Source organism: Rhinoraja longicauda, chromosome 33 (genome assembly GCF_053455715.1).
Source record: "Rhinoraja longicauda isolate Sanriku21f chromosome 33, sRhiLon1.1, whole genome shotgun sequence".
In the NCBI taxonomy this organism is placed as follows: domain Eukaryota; kingdom Metazoa; phylum Chordata; class Chondrichthyes; order Rajiformes; family Arhynchobatidae; genus Rhinoraja; species Rhinoraja longicauda.
In genome coordinates, this window is record NC_135985.1 from 2,538,800 (window position 1) to 2,557,035 (window position 18,236).

Below are 18,236 nucleotides of genomic sequence, written 5' to 3' on the forward strand. Positions count from 1 at the left end.
GGTGTACCCCCCAGACTCTGCCCCCCCCAATGTGCAGCAGGAGAGGGGGAGGGAGCCGAGACTGTGGTCCTCCCCCACACACCATTGGCGTTGTCTGTCTGCACTGAGCTGAGCTCCAGCGAATCCCGGAGCAACGCAAGACTTAGACCTGCCCTGGTTTGGGAGAAGGCTGTTGAGGAACTGAATAACTAACTCGCTGTAGTGGCCAAGTGCCCAGTGGGACACACTCGCACACAGCAGGCGGGACCTGTTGGTTGGTTGGTTGGTCGTCGCTCCTGTGGTTTATTGGCAGCGTGGACCAACTCGGCTGCTTTGTTTAAAGACCGATTGACCGCACGGTTTATGTCGCCGGGGTCATTCGCCAACGAGAAGCAACTTTGACAAGAGAACGCTCACCATTTACACGTAAGAAACATCTTTAACTGCGTAGAAACAAGGAGCTGCAGATGTTGCTTTACATTGTGTGCAGAAAGGAGCTGCAGATGTTGGTCTACACCCAAGACACACACACAAGATGCTGGGGTCACTCAGCGGGTCAGGCAACATCTCTGGGGACAAGGAGTGGGCGACGTGTCGGGTCGAGACTCTTCTTCAGACTGATTGGAGTAATGTCTGATATTATAATGTCCACAGTGACTGAAGTCTGAAGAAGGGTCTGGACCCCAAACATCACCTGTCCGTGTTCCCCACAGACGCTGCCTGAGCCGCTGAACTGCTCCACTCTGTGCGTCTGTGTGTGTGTGGGTGTCTGTCTGTGTGTGTGTGTGTGTGTGTGTGTGTCTGTGTGTGTGTGGGTGTCTGTGTGTGTGTCTCTGTGTGTGTGGGTGTCTGTGTGTGTGGGTGTGTATGTGTGTCTGTCTGTGTGTCTGTCTGTGTGTGTGTGTCTGTGTGTGTGTGTCTGTGTGTGTCTCTGTGTGGGTGTCTCTGTGTGTGTGTGTGTGTGTGTGTGTCTCTGTGTCTCTGTGTGTGTCTGTGTGTGTGTGTGTGTCTGTGTGGGTGTCTCTGTGTCTGTGTGTGTGTCTGTGTGTGTGTGTCTGTGTGTCTGTGTGTGTGTGTCTGTGTGTGTGTCTGTGTGTGTGTCTGTGTGTGTCTGTGTGTGTGTGTGTCTGTGTGTGTGTGTGTGTCTGTGTGTGTGTGTGTGTGTGTGTGTCTGTGTGTGTGTGTGTGTGTCTGTGTGTGTGTGTGTGTGTCTGTGTCTCTGTGTGTGTGTGTGTGTGTGTGTGTGTGTGTGTCGTGTTTCACTCTGATCTTCCCGGCATTTGGAGTGAACTACAAACCCTGATGCGGTGTTTCAGGGTGTCTTGTGTACGCTCCCAGTAAACCCCCACCCCTCGCCCCGGGTTCACCCCCCACCCCCACCCCGCCAATGTTGAAGTGCCCGGGGAAGGGGAGGGGGAGAGAATGGGGGGAGAGAGGGGGGAGAGAGGGGGGATCGGCCTCACACTGGGCGGGGAATGAGACCCGCACTGGGCCGGGACCTGCTCAACCCTGTCCCCCTCCCCATTCTCTCTCCCCCCCCCCCTTCTCACAAACTCTCTCTCCCCCTCATTCACACACTCACCGTCTTTCTCTTCATCTCTCTTTCTTTCTCTTTCCCTCTCTCTCTTTCTCTTTCTCTTGCTCTCTTTCTCTCTCTCCCCCTCCTCTCTCTCTCCCTCTCTCACTCACACTCTCTCTCACACTCTCTCACACTCTCTCTCTCTCTCTCACACACACCCCGTCTCTCTCTCACCCACCCACCGTCTCTGTCTGTCTGTCCGTCTCTCTCTCTCCGTCTCTCTCTCTCCGTCTCTCTCTCTCCGTCTCTCTCTCTCTCCGTCTCTCTCTCTCCGTCTCTCTCTCTCCGTCTCTCTCTCTCCGTCTCTCCCTCTCCGTCTCTCCCTCTCCGTCTCTCCCTCTCCGTCTCTCCCTCTCCGTCTCTCCCTCTCCGTCTCTCCCTCTCCGTCTCTCCCTCTCCGTCTCTCCCTCTCCGTCTCTCCCTCTCCGTCTCTCCCTCTCCGTCTCTCCCTCTCCGTCTCTCCCTCTCCGTCTCTCCCTCTCCGTCTCTCCCTCTCCGTCTCTCCCTCTCCGTCTCTCCCTCTCCGTCTCTCCCTCTCCGTCTCTCCCTCTCCGTCTCTCCCTCTCCGTCTCTCCCTCTCCGTCTCTCCCTCTCCGTCTCTCCCTCTCCGTCTCTCCCTCTCCGTCTCTCCCTCTCCGTCTCTCCCTCTCCGTCTCTCCCTCTCCGTCTCTCCCTCTCCGTCTCTCCCTCTCCGTCTCTCCCTCTCCGTCTCTCCCTCTCCGTCTCTCCCTCTCCGTCTCTCCCTCTCCGTCTCTCCCTCTCCGTCTCTCCCTCTCCGTCTCTCCCTCTCCGTCTCTCCCTCTCCGTCTCTCCCTCTCCGTCTCTCCCTCTCCGTCTCTCCCTCTCCGTCTCTCCCTCTCCGTCTCTCCCTCTCCGTCTCTCCCTCTCCGTCTCTCCCTCTCCGTCTCTCCCTCTCCGTCTCTCCCTCTCCGTCTCTCCCTCTCCGTCTCTCCCTCTCCGTCTCTCCCTCTCCGTCTCTCCCTCTCCGTCTCTCCCTCTCCGTCTCTCCCTCTCCGTCTCTCCCTCTCCGTCTCTCCCTCTCCGTCTCTCCCTCTCCGTCTCTCCCTCTCCGTCTCTCCCTCTCCGTCTCTCCCTCTCCGTCTCTCCCTCTCCGTCTCTCCCTCTCCGTCTCTCCCTCTCCGTCTCTCCCTCTCCGTCTCTCCCTCTCCGTCTCTCCCTCTCCGTCTCTCCCTCTCCGTCTCTCCCTCTGTCTCTCTCTCTGTCTGTCTCTGTCTGTCTCTCGCTGTCTGTGTCTCTCTCTCTGTCTGTCTCTCTCTCTCTGTGTCTGTGTCTCTCTCTCTGTCTGTCTCTCTCTCTGTCTGTCTCTCTCTCTGTCTGTCTCTCTCGCTGTCTGTCTCTCTCTGTGTCTGTCTCTCTGTGTCTCCCTCTCCAGACTGGGTTGGGGTCGGTGCGCCACTGTTACTGTTGCAAGTTGCGCGGCCGGGGCAGTGGTGGGGATGGAAGCGCTAACGTTTTGTCCTCTCTCTGTGTCCTCTCCCTCTCACTGTGTCCTCTCCTCCCCCCCTCTCTCTGTCCCACAGCCGGGAGAAGCTGCAGCAGTTCCATCAGCTGATCCGCGCCGGGCCCGACCATGTCCTGTACCAACACTACGAGGAACTGATCCACGGGCTGATTAAAGACGGCAGGGTCCAAATCATGGAGACGGACAACTTGGAGCTGGCACTCAAACGGTAAGGAGCAGCCACACTGAGCGGTCAATCCACCCCTGGACACAAACCCCAGCGTAGAAATCATTTAGATCGACAACAACATGCTGGAGTAACTCAGAGGGACAGGCAGTTTCAGGTCGAGACCCTTCTGCACACTGGAACCGAGACAGGTTAGTTTAGGACAGACACCACAATAGACAATAGACAATAGGTGCAGGAGGAGGCCATTCGACCCTTCGAGCCAGCACCGCCATTCATTGTGATCATGGCTGATCATTCTCAATCAGTAACCCCTGCCTTCTCCCCATATCTCTTCACTCCGCTATCATTAAGAGCTTTATCTAACTCTCTCTTGAAAGCATCCAGGGAATTGGCCTCGACTGCCTTCTAAGGCAGAGAGTTCCACAGCTTCAAAACTCTCTGAGTGAAAAAGTTTTTCCTCATCCCCTTTCGAAATGGCCTACCCCTTATTCTTAAACTGTGGCCCCTGGTTCTGGACTCCCCAACAAATACTGGAGTAACTCAGCGGGTCAGGCAGCATCGCTGGAGAGAAGGAATGGGTGACGTTTCGGGTCGAGACCCTTCTTCAGACTGAGAGTCTGGTTAATACACAAAAGGACACAGAGTGCTTGAGTAACTCTGGGTCAGGCAGCATCTGTGGAGAACATGGATAGGTGATGTTTCACAGAGTGCTGGAGTAACTCAGCGGGTCAGGCAGCATCTCTGGAGAACATGGATAGGTGATGTTTCGGGTGGAGACCCTTCTTCAGCAGGGCTGGTTAATCCTGTTTAAGTTTTAACTCAAACTGACCATTGAAAGCTTCACAAGAGTGAGTGTCTTCGGTTTAAACCAGCATCTGTAGTCTCCCCTGCACATAGTGATAAGGAACTGCAATTAGGTGTAAGGAACTAAGGGATAAGATGCTGGTTCATACGCAAAAAGGCACAAAGTGCTGGAGTAATTCAGCAGGTCAGGGCAGCATCTCTAGTGAACATGGAAAAGGTAACGTTTTCGGGTTGGGACCCTTCTTGAGATGGTCAGGTAATCCTGTTAGAGTTTTCAACTCAAACTAAGCATTGCAAGTTTAATAAGAGGGTGGGCAGGTGTTTACTAGACGTGTCATTGATTTCTTCTGAGGTTCAGTGATTAATTTTTAATGTGGTTTTAAGTGGATGCTATGTTTGGTCAATTCTAACTCATTTAAAATTTTCTCTTGGGAACGTTGCTTACTTTCAGAATAATTGTTTTCAGTATGTGTGTGTGTGTAAGTCGCTGTGAAATGGTTTAATTTATTATTGTTTTGTGTAGTCAAAGAAGAACTTTAACCAGTCAAAGATACTATACATGAATATAGTCAAGCCATCTATAGTGTAGAGATAAGGGGTACAAGTTGGGTCTCAACCCGAAACGTCACCCATTCCTTCTCTCCAGAGATGCTGCCTGTCCCGCTGAGTTACTCCAGTGTCTATCTAAAGGGTACAACATTTAGTGCAAGATAAAGTCTGATTAAAGATATTTCAAAGGTCTCCAATGAGGTAGATGTAAGGTCAAGACCACACTGTAGTTGGTGAGAGGATGGTAATATCTTTTTCTGCGTACCATGAATTTTTGGAACTTGGTTGGTGAAAGAATTGTCTTTTGAGTGTTTTTAAGGCGGTAGCTGATAGACTTGTGAAAGACATGTGGTTGAAAGTTTACCACGGTTGGGTGGATTTGAGATTATAATAATTTCAGCCTTGATCTGACTCAATGGTGAAGCAGGCTCGATGGGCCAAGTGGCCTGTTCCTTTAGGGTTTAGAGATACTGCGTGGAGTATAGATACTGTGGCCCACCGATGTGTGTCGACCAGCGATCACCCTATACACTATGACTATCCTACACACTAGGGACAATTTTCCAATCTTTATCAAAGCCAATTAACCTACAAACCTGTATGTCTTTGGAGTAGGGGAGGCACCTGGAGAAACCCCACGTGCTCACAGGGAGAACATACAAATTCTGTACAGACAGCACCCGTAGTCAGGATCGAACCCGGGTCTCTGGCGATGTAAGGCAACAAATCTGCTGCTGTGCCACCCTAGTTGGTATAGTTGACTGGTTATGATAACTGTTTTAAGTTGGATGCTTTGTCATACAGACTTATGTTTGGATAGTCTTTAATTTAAAAATCAACCTTGAAGAATAGTTGTAGTAACTTTGAAGAATGATAATGTCCTCTCCCATATCTTTGTTTATTCACTTTCCTGCTTTGAAGCAGTTTGAATAGTTTTCAATGTTGCTTCCGGGACAAAGTAAGTTTAAATCCAGCGATGTGAATATCGGCTACAAAATGTCCTGGGCAAGGCCGTCCATTGTGTCAGAGGTGCCCCGAAATCATTTGATAAACATTTTGGACATTTACAATCTATCACTAACAAGATGCATCATCCAAATTTTTGTAGCGTTTGTTTTGATCGTGTTGATCTTTGATTGCATCAATAATCGCGTACAAAAGTATCTTCCAACCACAACTGTAACATGTCTCGCGACTATTTACCTCTTTTGTTTCAGGGCACCTCAGACACAAGATCTTTGTGGACGGCCTTGCAAAATAAATTAATACAGTAAATTAAATGAGTCCCTGGTGATATGAGAGTTAACAGTCCTGATGGCCTGTGGGAAGAAACTCCGTCTCATCCTCTCTGTTTTCACAGCGTGACAGCGGAGGCGTTTGCCTGACCGTAGCAGCTGGAACAGTCCGTTGCTGGGGTGGTAGGGGTCCCCCATAATGTTGCTGGCTCTGGATCTGCACCTCCAGATGTATAGGTCCTGCAGGGGGGTTTAAGTTTAGAGACACAGTGCAGAAACGGGCCCTTCGGACCACCGAGTCCACACCAACCAGAGATGCCTGCACACTAATACTATCCTACACACACCAGGGACAATTTGCAATTTTACCACAGCCAATTAGCCTACAAACCTGTACGTCTTTGGAGTGTGGGAGGAAACCGGAAGAAGCCCATGCAGTCACAAGGACAACGAACAATCTCTGTACAAACAGCACCCGTAGTCAGGGTCTCTGGCGCTGTAAGGCAGCAATTCTATCGCTATGCCACTTTGCTGCCCTGCAAACGAATTATCTACACTTGTAACTGTTGCACATTTGGTGACTACACTACTCTTTTGGCTTCATGCACTTTGGGCACAAGATGAGGACTGATAGATGTAATTTCTTTAAACCAATTGTTTTAAGTTTTGCAGTTTGAGCATCTGGAGGATTTAGTTTCCTTTCCTATTTCTTGTCGAGAGTTTCCTTTAGGTTCTGATTTCAATGCAGTCTTACTTTCAACTGCTTGAAATACAGGTCCAAATAGAATGGACAATAACTAGAAAGGAAGATGTGAAACAGAACACTTCAAAACAATACACAAGTCTACGAACCTCTCTGAAGAATGAGCAGCTGTGAATATTTAGAATGACTAATAATTATTTCTGAGTCAATGCAATTCCATTCCATCATTAAACATTCTTCAGGGTTCAAAAGAATTGGACACAAAGTGCTGGTGTAACTCAGCGGGTCAGGCAGCATCTCTGGAGAACATGGATAGGTGATGTTTTACAGAGTGCTGGAGTAACTCAGCGGGTCGGGCAGCATCTCTGGAGAACATGGGTGGGTGATGTTTCGGGCCGAGACCCCTCTCCAGGAAGAATTGGGTTTCCTACTTCAATTGCATGGAAGGTTTTTAACCAACCTCTCCACCCATTCAAGTTATATCTGAACTTGGTGTTCACAACAGCTGCTTGTTTTGTGTGTTGGGCCGGTATTAATTGGAAGTCTATTTCCTGATCCCTAGGTTGGAACAGAGTAGGGGGTTCATAGGCACTGGAGGAGCTAAGGACCAATAAAGGAAGGCTGAAGTTATTTCTGTTTGCCTCCATGAGGAGCAGTGATGAACTGCCAGAACTCTCAAAAGTTACCGTTTTGGAAACGGGGCCCTTTGGCCAATCGAGTCCGCACCCACCAGCGATCACCCCGTGCACAATCATTTTAGACAACTCTAAAACATTAATCTCTGTCTAGCAGAATAGTTGATGGGTTCACTTCTGAATTGGCAGCACCAGAATCCAACTCCCCGGCATCCCTCCCACTGTTAGAAGGATGAGAGGGGATCCTAGAGAAAAGTATAAAATTATAATAGAACTGGACAAGCTAGATGCAGGAAAAATGTACCCAATGTTGGGGGAGTCCAGAACCAGAGGCCACAGTCTAAGAATAATGGGGAGGCCATTTAAAACTGAGATGACAAAAACTTTTTCAGCCAAAGAGTTATGAATTTGTGGAATTCTCTGCCACAGAAGGCAGTGGAGGCCAATTCACTGGATGAATTTAAAAGAGTTAGATAGAGCTCCAGGGGCTAGTGGAATTAAGGGATATGGGGAGAAGGCAGGCACGGGTTACTGATTGTGGATGATCAGCCATGATCACAATGAATGGCGGTGCTGGCTTGAAGGACAAAAGGCCTCCTCCTGCACCTGTTTTCTATGTTTCTATGTTACTCAAGGAAGATAGAAACATAAACAAAAAAGGTCAGTGTAGTGGTAGAGCTGCTGCCTCGCAGAGCCAGAGACACAGGTTCGATCCTGACTACAGGTGTTATATTTTAAGAGTTTAGACGTTCTCTCTGTGACCGCTTGGTGCTTCAGTTCCCTCCCACACTCCAAGGACATACCGGTTTGCAGGTTAATTGGCTTCTGAAATTTGTCCCAGCGTGTAGGATGCGAAAGTGGGATAACATGGAACTAATGTGCGGGCAATCGATGGTCGGCCTGGACTCGGTGGGCTGAAGGGCCTGTTTTCACGCTGTCTCTCTCTCTAAACTAAATCCTCAGCCTCTTGTGTTCCAGTAAGAATGAATCCAACTGATCCAATCTCTCCTTGTAATTACAACCCTTCATCCCTGTTGACTCTTTTCTGCACCCTGGCTATCACATCTGTCCTGCAGTGCAGTGACCAGACCTGTACACAATACTCCCAGTGCTGTCTCGCCAATGTTTTGCACAGTCTAACCAGCGCATTGCACTGCTGATGTTAAACTGCACGGTGTTGTGCCAAAATAGACTTTTATTTTGTATAAGATCATGAGAGGAATAGATAGGGTAAACACACAAAGTCTTTTATCCAGAGGAGGAGAATCAAGAACCAGAGGACATGGGGTTAAGGTGAGGGGGGAAATGATTAAATAGGAAACTAAGGGGCAATACTTTTGCACGAAACGTGGGAGGTGTATGGAACAAGGTGCTGGAGGAGATAGTTGAGGCAGGTACTATCACAACGTTTAAGAAACATTTGGACAGGTACATGGATGGGGCAGGTTTAGAAGGATATTGGCCAAACGCAGGCAGGTGGGACTAGTGTAGATGGGGCATGTTGGGTTGGCGTGGGCAAGTTGGGCCGAAGGGCCTGTTTCCACGCCGTATGACTCTATGATTTGTCACTATTTTGATGACCAAGAGCACATTCAGGAGAGCTCCGCATCCAAGGAGAGTAAGTGTTTTAATTAGTAGCTTTGCTGATTTAATCAGGAGAAGGTTGAGTTGCCGGCTCTGATGTGAATAGATTCAAAGGAGCTTAAACAAGATTGGTGGGATATCAATTACTGGAGGGAACAGTTCCCCTTGCCTGGTGAGAGCCCACAGGATTTAGTTACCAGACTCCGGATTTAGTTACCAGGCTCAAAATGGGCAGTGTGTGTGGGGCTTGTCATGTACATGTGTTATTTGGAGAAAGAACAATTGTGTTAAGTATGAAGTCTACGGTAAGAGATACTATGCTCCTTTACTGAGGAACATAGCTTGGTGGGTTGAATTTTAGTTTCATTTCACTCCGGTGCTAATCCATCTGCTCGAAAGACGGGGAAAGTATGCGTTGGTTTACATTAGAGGAAGGGGGGGGGGTGATTTTGTACCAGCTCGCTGGGCCAGGCTGTTGCATAACCCCACCGGGCACTAAATGTAAGCTTCTAAATAAACAAATCTGGCATCCACTGTCAAGTGACATTGAAACCAAGAGGTTATCTTGAACAGAGATGAGATTTGTAACTCGCAATGGGCGTGATATCGTGGTTCCCACGTCTGTGTTTCATTACCGGAACAATGAGGTATTGTAACAATAGACAATAGACAATAGGTGCAGGAGGAGGCCATTCGGCCCTTCGAGCCTGTACGCACCGCCATTCAATGTGATCATGGCTGATCATTCTCAATCAGTACCCCGTTCCTGCCTTCTCCCCATACCCCCTGACTCCGCTATCCTTAAGAACTCTATCTAGCTCTCTCAGAAGGAGGTATAACCGTGCTGGCTGACTCCTCTGACATCCTGAAATCTTTGTCACTCTCAAGGATAAATGCATTGGTAATATGGATGAGCTGTGTTTACAGGGAGCGAGCGGGAGGTCCTTAGCTGCCGCGTGCATTCCATCAAACTCGGCATTGTTTCTGGTAAAGTTGGGGAATGCTCCCTTAAAGGTGGGTTGGTGCTATGTCACTGCTGTAGATCAAGACTCTTACCATAGAATGTTGACATCAGTGATACAACGCGGAGACCGACCGGCCCGACAGCCCACAGAGTCCACGCCGACCAGAAATCACCCCGTACACTAGTTTAGTTTTAGATTTAGAGATACAGTGCGGAAACAGGCCCTTCGGCCCACCGAGTCCGCGCCGCCCAGCGATCCCCGCACACTAACACTATCTTACACACACTAGGGACAATTTTTACATTTACCCAGTCAATTAACCTACATACCTGTACGTCTTTGGAGTGTGGGAGGAAACCAGAGCACCTGGAGAAAACCCACGTGGACATTAGGAGAACGTGCAAAGTCTGTACAGACAGCACCCGTAGTCGGGTTCAAATCGAGTCTCTGGCGCTGCTGTGAGGCAGCAACTCTACCGCTGCGCCACCGTGCCACTCACATAGCGACAACATCGATGGTAATAAGATAGAGTGGATGTGGAGAAGATGTTTCCACTGGTGGGAGAGTCTAGGACCAGAGGTCACAGCCTCAGAATTAAAGGGCGCTCTTTTAGAAAGGAGGTGAGGAGGAACTTCTTTAGTCAGAGGGTAGTTCATCTGTGGATCTCATTGCCACAGAGGGCTGTGGAGGCCAAGTCAGTGGATATTTTTAAGGCAGAGATAGACAAATTCTTGATTAGAACGGGTGTCAAGGGATATGGGGAGAAGGCAGGAAAATGGGATTAGGAGGCAGAGATCGGCCATGATTGAATGGTGGAATAGGCTCGATGGGCCGAATGGCCTAATTGTAGTCCTAGAACTTGTGAATACATTGTGTAATAGTTTTAAGAAAATAACTGCAGATACTGGTACAAATCGAAGGTATTTATTCACAAAATGCTGGAGTAACTCAGCAGGTCAGGCAGCATCTCAGGAGAGAAGGAATGGGTGACGTTTCGGGTCGAGACCCTTCTTCAGACTGAAGAAGGGTCTCGACCCGAAACGTCACCCATTCCTTCTCTCCTGAGATGCTGCCTGACCTGCTGAGTTACTCCAGCATTTTGTGTAATAGTTTGTTGAGCTTCTTCAGGCAATAATTCCACACTTTTGTCCACAACATCACAACTACATTCGCCATCCGAACAATTCTTCAAAGACGGGGTTGGAGGTGTAGTGGAGGGGCGCATGTTGTTGTAACTTGCCCGTAAATAGTAACACACGGCAAACAATCTTCTCCTTGTAGGACGGAGGCAACGGCAGAAGTACGTCTGTCCGAAATGGAAGAAGAACTGCAACAGCAGACGATTAAACTGGAGCAGAAAATCCGAGACGAGGTGAGGGAATCGTGTTATGAACATTGAATCAATACATTAAAAAAAAATGTAATTTAAAAATTAAAATTTAAAATAGATTAAAATTAAAAAAATTGGACATTGAATTCTCCAATTTTAGGTAATCTCTAATCAACCCTCTCTCTCTCTCTCCCCTGTGTCCACCTCGACCCCCATCTAAGACACAAAGCGCTGGAGTAACTCAGTGGGTCAGGCAGCATTTCTGGCGAGACGGAATAGGTGACGTTTTGGGTCAAGACCCTTCTTTAGACTTCAGGGGAGAGGGAAATGAGAGACATTGACGGTGATGTGGAGAGATATAGAACAAATGAATGAAAGATGTGCAAAAAAATAACGAAGATGAAGGAAACAAGCCATTGTTAGCTGTTTGTTCGGTGAGAATGTGTACAGACAATTTGGTTCAAACTAGCATCTGCAGTTCCTTCCTGCACATTTTGACTCCCATCTACTTCTTCCGTCTTCCTTCTCCCCCCTCCCCCAAACCTTCCTTTAACTTCACAATCAGTAACTCTTCAAACCCTTTACATGCCTTCTGTTCTTATCTCTGGTCTTTGCACCAACCATCTGCTCATGAAACCACCCCTCACCTGTGACCACCTATTGCCTGCCGTGATTGGACCTGCATCTCCCCTTTACCAGCTTTATTCCCCCCCCCCCCTCCACCCACACTACAATCAGCTTGAAGAAAGGTCTTAATCCAAAACATCACCATCCATTAACCGGTCCTCCCAGCAACTCGAGTGTGGTCCCCATCTACCTCATCTGTGCCTTTCATTATTCTGTAAGTTTCAATGAGGTCCCCCCTCAACCTTGTAAACTCCAGCGAGTACAGGCCCAGTGCTGTCAAACGCTGGCAATACTGCTGGCAATACTGCTGGCAATACTGCTGGCAATACTGCTGGCAATACTGCTGGCAATACTTATCCTGTCGGGCAGCATCTGAGGAGAGATGATGTTTACTTGGACTGAATGTCAAAAACTGATCATGTGTGAAGTGACTTTGATTTCTGGTTGTTGATGGGCCAATTTGGCATGAACAAAATCAATGCTATGTAAATGTTGGATGCAAATACTTCCTTTGTAATTAAACAATTAGTGGTTAGTGGAGAGGAGGGTGAGTCAGATCGCAAATATTTATCACCCTCTCTCTGAAACTTAGCTTTGCAACCTGCCCAGTTTCACGTCACTCTTGTATTGGTTAGTTTAGTTTAGAAATACAGCATGGAAACAGACCCTTCGGCCCATCGAGTCCACACCAACCATCGATCACCCATTCACATTAGTCCCATGTAATCCCACGTTCTCATCCATTCCCTACACATTAGAGTCGGTTTCCAGGGGCCGATTAAACTTCAAAAGCGCACGTATCTGGGATGTGGGAAGGAACCGGAGCACCCGGAAGAAACTCACGCAGGTGACAGGGAGAACGTGCAGACTCCACCCAGAGAGCAGCTGCGGTCAAGATCGAGCCCGGGTCTCTGGTGCTGTGACCAGCCGCTCTACGAGCTGTGACACCCACTGGGTTCAACAGGCACTGCGGTAGAGTTGCTGCCTCACAGCGCCAGAGACCCAGGTTCGATCCTGACTATGGGTGCTGTGTGTGCGGAGTTTTCACATTTCACAAGAGAGAGCTAGATAGAGCTCTTAAGGATAGCGGAGTCAGGGGGTATGGGGAGAAAGCAGGAACGGGGTACTGATTGAGAATGATCAGCCATGATCACATTGAATGGCGGTGCTGGCTCGAAGGGCCGAATGGCCTACTCCTGCACCTATTGTCTATTGTCTATTCTCCATGTGACTGCGTGGGTTTTCTCCGGGTGCATCGGTTTCCATCCACACTCCAAAGACGTAAAGGTTTGTTGGTTAATTGGCTTCGGTAAAAATGGTAAATTGTCCCTCGTGTGTAGCTTAGTGCTAGTGTGCGGGATGATCGCCGGTCGGCACGGACTCAGTGGGACGAGGGGCTTGTTTCCATGCTGTATCTCTAAACTAAACTAATAATTTAGATTAGTGCTACAGCGCGGACATGGATTCTTCGGCCCACCGATACCGCACCGGCCAGCGATCGCCGTGCATTAACACTACCCTACACACACTGGGGACGATTTAACATTCGTACCAAGCCAATGAACCTACGCCTTTGGAGTGTGGGAGGAAACCGGAGATCTTGGAGAGAACCCATGCAGGTCACGGGGAGAACGTACAGACAAGCACCCGTAAATCCTCATTTACTGGTGAAGTGTCCCAACGACAAAATGCTTGTCCAGTTCCTGAACGCGAAAGCTCACTGTGTGGACGTGATCAATTTGCAGGAACAGCGGAAACTGCGAGCCAAAGCAGCAGAAATGGAGAAGCATCACTCGGCAGAGCTGGCGGATCTGCAGGCCGCCATCGACCGGATGAAAAAGGTACGTCGACCCATCGCCATCCAAAGAATGGCGCTAAGCTGTCAATTTGTCTCATCTTTTCTTAAAGATGCTTTCCTGTCGAGGCTTTGCAGGTCGCTCACTCTGCAAAGTCCTCAACCAGTTGGGCATTACGGGGCTGGCAAAGAGGAGGGCCATTCAATCCGCAAGTGAAGCCGCAGAGAAAGCCACGAGGTGGCTTTGGATTGAGGGCTGATCCCTGGGCATTGCTGCTGGGACGCAAGTCGGGGCTTGATCACCCCCGGCTGGGTCACCTGGGCGAGGGTGTCTGATGTCGTGAGATCCGAAACAACCTATGTCACATCACCGAGGATGCGTCCCAGTGCATCCAGAAGATGAATCTTGCACAACAAAACAAATTTATAGATACCAACTTGAAACCAAAACTTGCTCTTCTTGATTTTAGAAATTTATCTTGTTTAAGGCAGGACTAAATCAAGAGGCGTGGACAAAAATAATCTTTCTGAGCAGATTAATATCAAAATTGAATTACTTTAGCAGAGCGATGCCTGGATTAGGGGGTTTCAGCTAGAGGGTAAGGTTGCACAGATTTGGATTGCTTTATCTGGAAGGTCGGCGGTTGAGGAGAGACCTGATAGAAGTATATAAAATTATAAGAGAGGTAGATAGGGTAGATCATGGAGAAATTTTCCCCATGATGGATGAATCTAATATTAGAGGGTATAGCTTTAAGGTGAGATGGGTAACATTTTGGGTGAGAGGGGCAAAGGAGGTCCTACTGCAGTTGTACAGGGCCCTGGTGAGACCACACCTGGGGTATTGGTCTCTTAATTTGAGGAAGGACATTCTTGCTATTTGGGAGTGCAGTGTAGGTTCACCAGGTTAATTCCTGGGATGGCGGGACTGACATATGATGAAAGAATTGGTGATTAGGCTTGTATTCAATGGAATTTAGAAGGACGAGAGGGGATCTTACAGGAACATATAAAATTCGTAAGGGATTGGACAGGCTAGATGCAGTAAAAATGTTCCCGATGTTGGGGGATTCCAGAACCAGGGGTCACAGTTTAAGAATAAGGGTTAAGCCATTTAAGACTGAAATGAGGAGAAACTGTTTCACCCAGAGAGTTGTGAATCCGTGGAATTCTCAGCCACAGAAAGCAGTGGAGGCCAATTCACAGGATGTTTTCAAGAGAGAGTTAGATTTAGCTCTTGGGGCTAACGGAATCAAGGGATATGAGGAGAAAGCAGGAACGGGGTACTGATTCTGGATGATCAGCCATGATCAAATTGAATGGTGGTGCTGGCTTGAAGGGCTGAATGGCCTACTCCTGCACCTATTTTCTATGTTTAAAGGAGATGTGTGGGGCAGGTTTATTCACAGAGGATGGTGAGTGCCTGGAACACACTGCCAGGGTTGATAGTTGGACCAGATACATTAGTGGCATTTGGAAGACCTTTGTATAGGATATGCTGGGAATTTAGGGATTTCAGTTATGAGCAAGTAGATAAGTGATGGTCTAGGCATCATGTTCAGCACGGACATTGTGGGCCGAAGGGCCTGTTCTTGTGTAGGAAAGAAAACTGCAGATGCTGGTTTAAATCGAAGGTAGACACAAGATGCTGGAGTAACTCAGCAGATCAGGCAGCATCTCTGGAGAGAAGGAATGGGTGAAGTTTCGGGTCAAGACCCTTCTGAAGAGGATTATGTTACTTGCAAGGCAACGGTGGCTTTGACATACATTGCTGTTTATTTAAATGATGAAAGTAGTGTGTATATAGAACCCAGAACAGTACAACACAAGAAAAAAGAAAAGGCCCCATCTCTGGAGAGAAGGAATGGGTGACGTTTCGGGTCGAGACCCTTCTTCTGAATTTGTGTACAATTCAATGAAACCTTTTATTTGTTTAAACTGAGGCTAAATGTGAATGTCTTTATCTTCCAAGTATTACAGATGATGAAACTAAGCCAGGCATGACTTATCTAAAAGTTACATTGGTTATAAGTTAGTAAGTCGTAGGAGCAGAATTTGGCCATTCGGCCCATCGAGTCCACTCCACCATTCAATCATTTCCTCTCAATCCTATTCTCCTGCCTTCTCCCATAACCCTTGACATCCATACTAATCAGGTTATGCCTGTTATTAAATGATAAATAATGGTATGTACAGAAAGCAGCCACCAGGGCCATGTTTAGTCTTTTGCAACACTAATGCATCTCACAATTTCGACAGCTAGTCGTTGTCGAATTAAAGCCCATTCTGTTTTTCAATTTTGCAGCTGTATTTGTTGATTACATCTGCATTAAGGTCTTGTTTTGGTGTAAAGTAACATATACCAAATGGGTTTCACAGTACAGTGGGTTTTGCGATTGTATATCATACAATACAGCACAGGAACAGGCCCTTCGTCCCACGATATCTGTGCTGAATGTGATGCCGAATTAAACTAATCGCTTCTGCCTGCACGTGATCCATATCGATTGTAGTCGCGTTCAAATGACAAAGCTAAGATTGTGGTTCTTTCCACTGCAAAATTCTTCATTAGTAACCCCTGATTAAATAATAAATGAACACATGGACAATCTTTTCTGAAAGTCTGTACCAATTGGAACAACGGCTACTGGATAAGTCTAGGGCGTGGAATAATTGTGACTCAAGTTTCTGGCATTATCTCCTGCACTTTGCCTCATTCCTTACTCACCGCTCCACGCCCAATAACTCCACAAGCAGCTTCACATTCCCAGTAATCATCCAACCCTGGCCAACTACGTTCCACATATATTATTTCTGCATCTGAGGAGAACTTTACCAATCGCTGCTGGGGCATTGGCAGGTGTAGTAATCCGTACTCGGCTCTGGATTTTACACTTTGAGTGGAAAGTAAAGGATTGGCAGAGAGTGAAATGGACTTCTACTGGAAAGGTACTGAGCACAAAAGACTGATTATGTAGAGGCCGGAGATGGTGGAATTGATCTGTAGAGCAGAGAATTCTAATAGATTACTACAATTCTAGTGTGTCTGTTTGATAATGTAATGGGCAGTCTTGTTTAATCTGATGGGTGCCTTGTTGACTATGTGATAACCTTCTTTGCCAGTTAATTTAAAACTAATTTAAAATGAGGTGGAAGGACACAAAGTGCTGGAGTAACTCAGCAGATCAGGCAGCAACTCTGGAGAACATGGAGAGGTGATGTTTCGGATTGAGACCTTTCTTCAGTCTTGACCCGAAGCATTACCCTATCCATGTTCTCCAGAGTTGCTGCCTGACTTGCTGAGGTACTCCAGCACTCTGTGTCATTTTTGTGGATTAACCAGCAACTGCAATTCTTTGTTTCCAGGTTAAAACTATACGATATTGATGTTTTTCCCCCAATATTGCAGTTGTTAATCATTTAGAATACATTGACTGAAAGGGCTGTAAAAGCAGATTAATCAGTACCTTGGAGTGTATATTTAAAGGGAGAAGAAACATGTTGGGAAAGGGCAAAGGGGGTGATTCTAATTGTGATTCACGCCTTGCTGATTCATGGCTTTGTGATTCCAGCGAGATTTCCCAACCCCATCCCCTCCCCACCACCAAAAACGCTTTAAATGGAAGTAATTAAAATTCAGGAAGCTCGCACCGTATTTAAAGGGTGACGTTATGCAGCTTGTTTGATCCACCTTGTGAATAATTGATAGTTTGTGAGATGCTAAAGCCTTGTGTTGCTGTGTCCCTTTAGCTTAATGAAGACCTGTGGAACTCCAATTCTAAAGGGGACGTCTCAGCACTGAAGGAACAATTGGATGAATTGACCCAGGTAAGTGTGGCATCTTGGTTTTGCAACAATTAATTAATTTAGTTTGTAGTCAGGTTTACTGAGGTGCAGTGAAAAGCTCTTGTTGCGTGCTGACCAGTCAGCGAAAAGGCAATACATTATTACAATACATGATTACAATCGAGCCATCCAAAATTATTACAATCGATAAAATCCAGATGATCAGGGTGGTCCTGACCTATTATCTACCTTGTTGAAGACCCTTGGACAATATTTTATCAGACTTTATCTTGCACTAAATGGAAAACGGACTTTATCCTGCACTCCAAAGATGTACAGGTTTGTAGGTTAAATGGCTTGGGTTTGTATACTTGGTATAAGTGTAAGTTGTCCTTAGTGTATGTAGGCTTGTGTTAATGTGCGGGGTTCGCTGGCTGGCGCGGACTCTGTGGGCTGAAGGGCCTGTTTCTGCGCTGTATCTCTAACTTAAACTAAATGTGATTCCTGCTATCCTGTATCTGTACGCTGTGGATGGCTTGGATTGTAAGCATGTGTAGTCTTTTTTGCTGGCCGGATAGCACGCAACACAAAGCTTTTAACTGTACCTTGGGACAAATGCAAATAGTAAACTAAACTACTTCTTTGCACTTCTGCATGGTTTGAATTTAAATTGGAGACTGTTCTATTGCGGGTGTGATAATATTCTGTTGCCTTGGAAACCCCTGTGGATTTCTAAAGTTCCTTAATGTTCAGGAATTGTGAATGATAAGTGGTGAAAGACAACACACACGTGCTTTTGCATTGTTACCACTATATTGTTGCTGTCCCTGATGGAGATGTTTTATATTGCTGAAAAATAAAAATAAAAACCTATTTGAATGGCAGTACAAATATTTACAGCTTGTATTTGGCAGGAAACCAAAAAAATTAGATCCAAAATAAACTTGGCTTCTCCAGATTCATAATTAGCAGTAAAGCCGATTGAACAGATTGCACCAGATTTGTGTTAACTT

General features: G+C 47.1%; 1 protein-coding gene across 1 annotated transcript in view; it reads left to right on the forward strand.

Annotated features, from left to right (window-relative positions):
• Nucleotides 1-332: 332 nt before the first annotated feature.
• rasef2 (RAS and EF-hand domain containing 2) overlaps nt 333-18,236 on the forward strand; it is a 37,760-nt gene continuing 19,856 nt past the window's right edge. Inside the window, exons 1-5 of the mRNA XM_078427038.1 lie at nt 333-405; nt 3,100-3,249; nt 10,967-11,057; nt 13,388-13,483; nt 17,188-17,265. Of these exons, the coding sequence (XP_078283164.1) occupies nt 3,215-3,249; nt 10,967-11,057; nt 13,388-13,483; nt 17,188-17,265 (300 nt within the window). The 5' untranslated portion in view covers nt 333-405; nt 3,100-3,214. The remainder of the gene's footprint in view (nt 406-3,099; nt 3,250-10,966; nt 11,058-13,387; nt 13,484-17,187; nt 17,266-18,236) is intronic.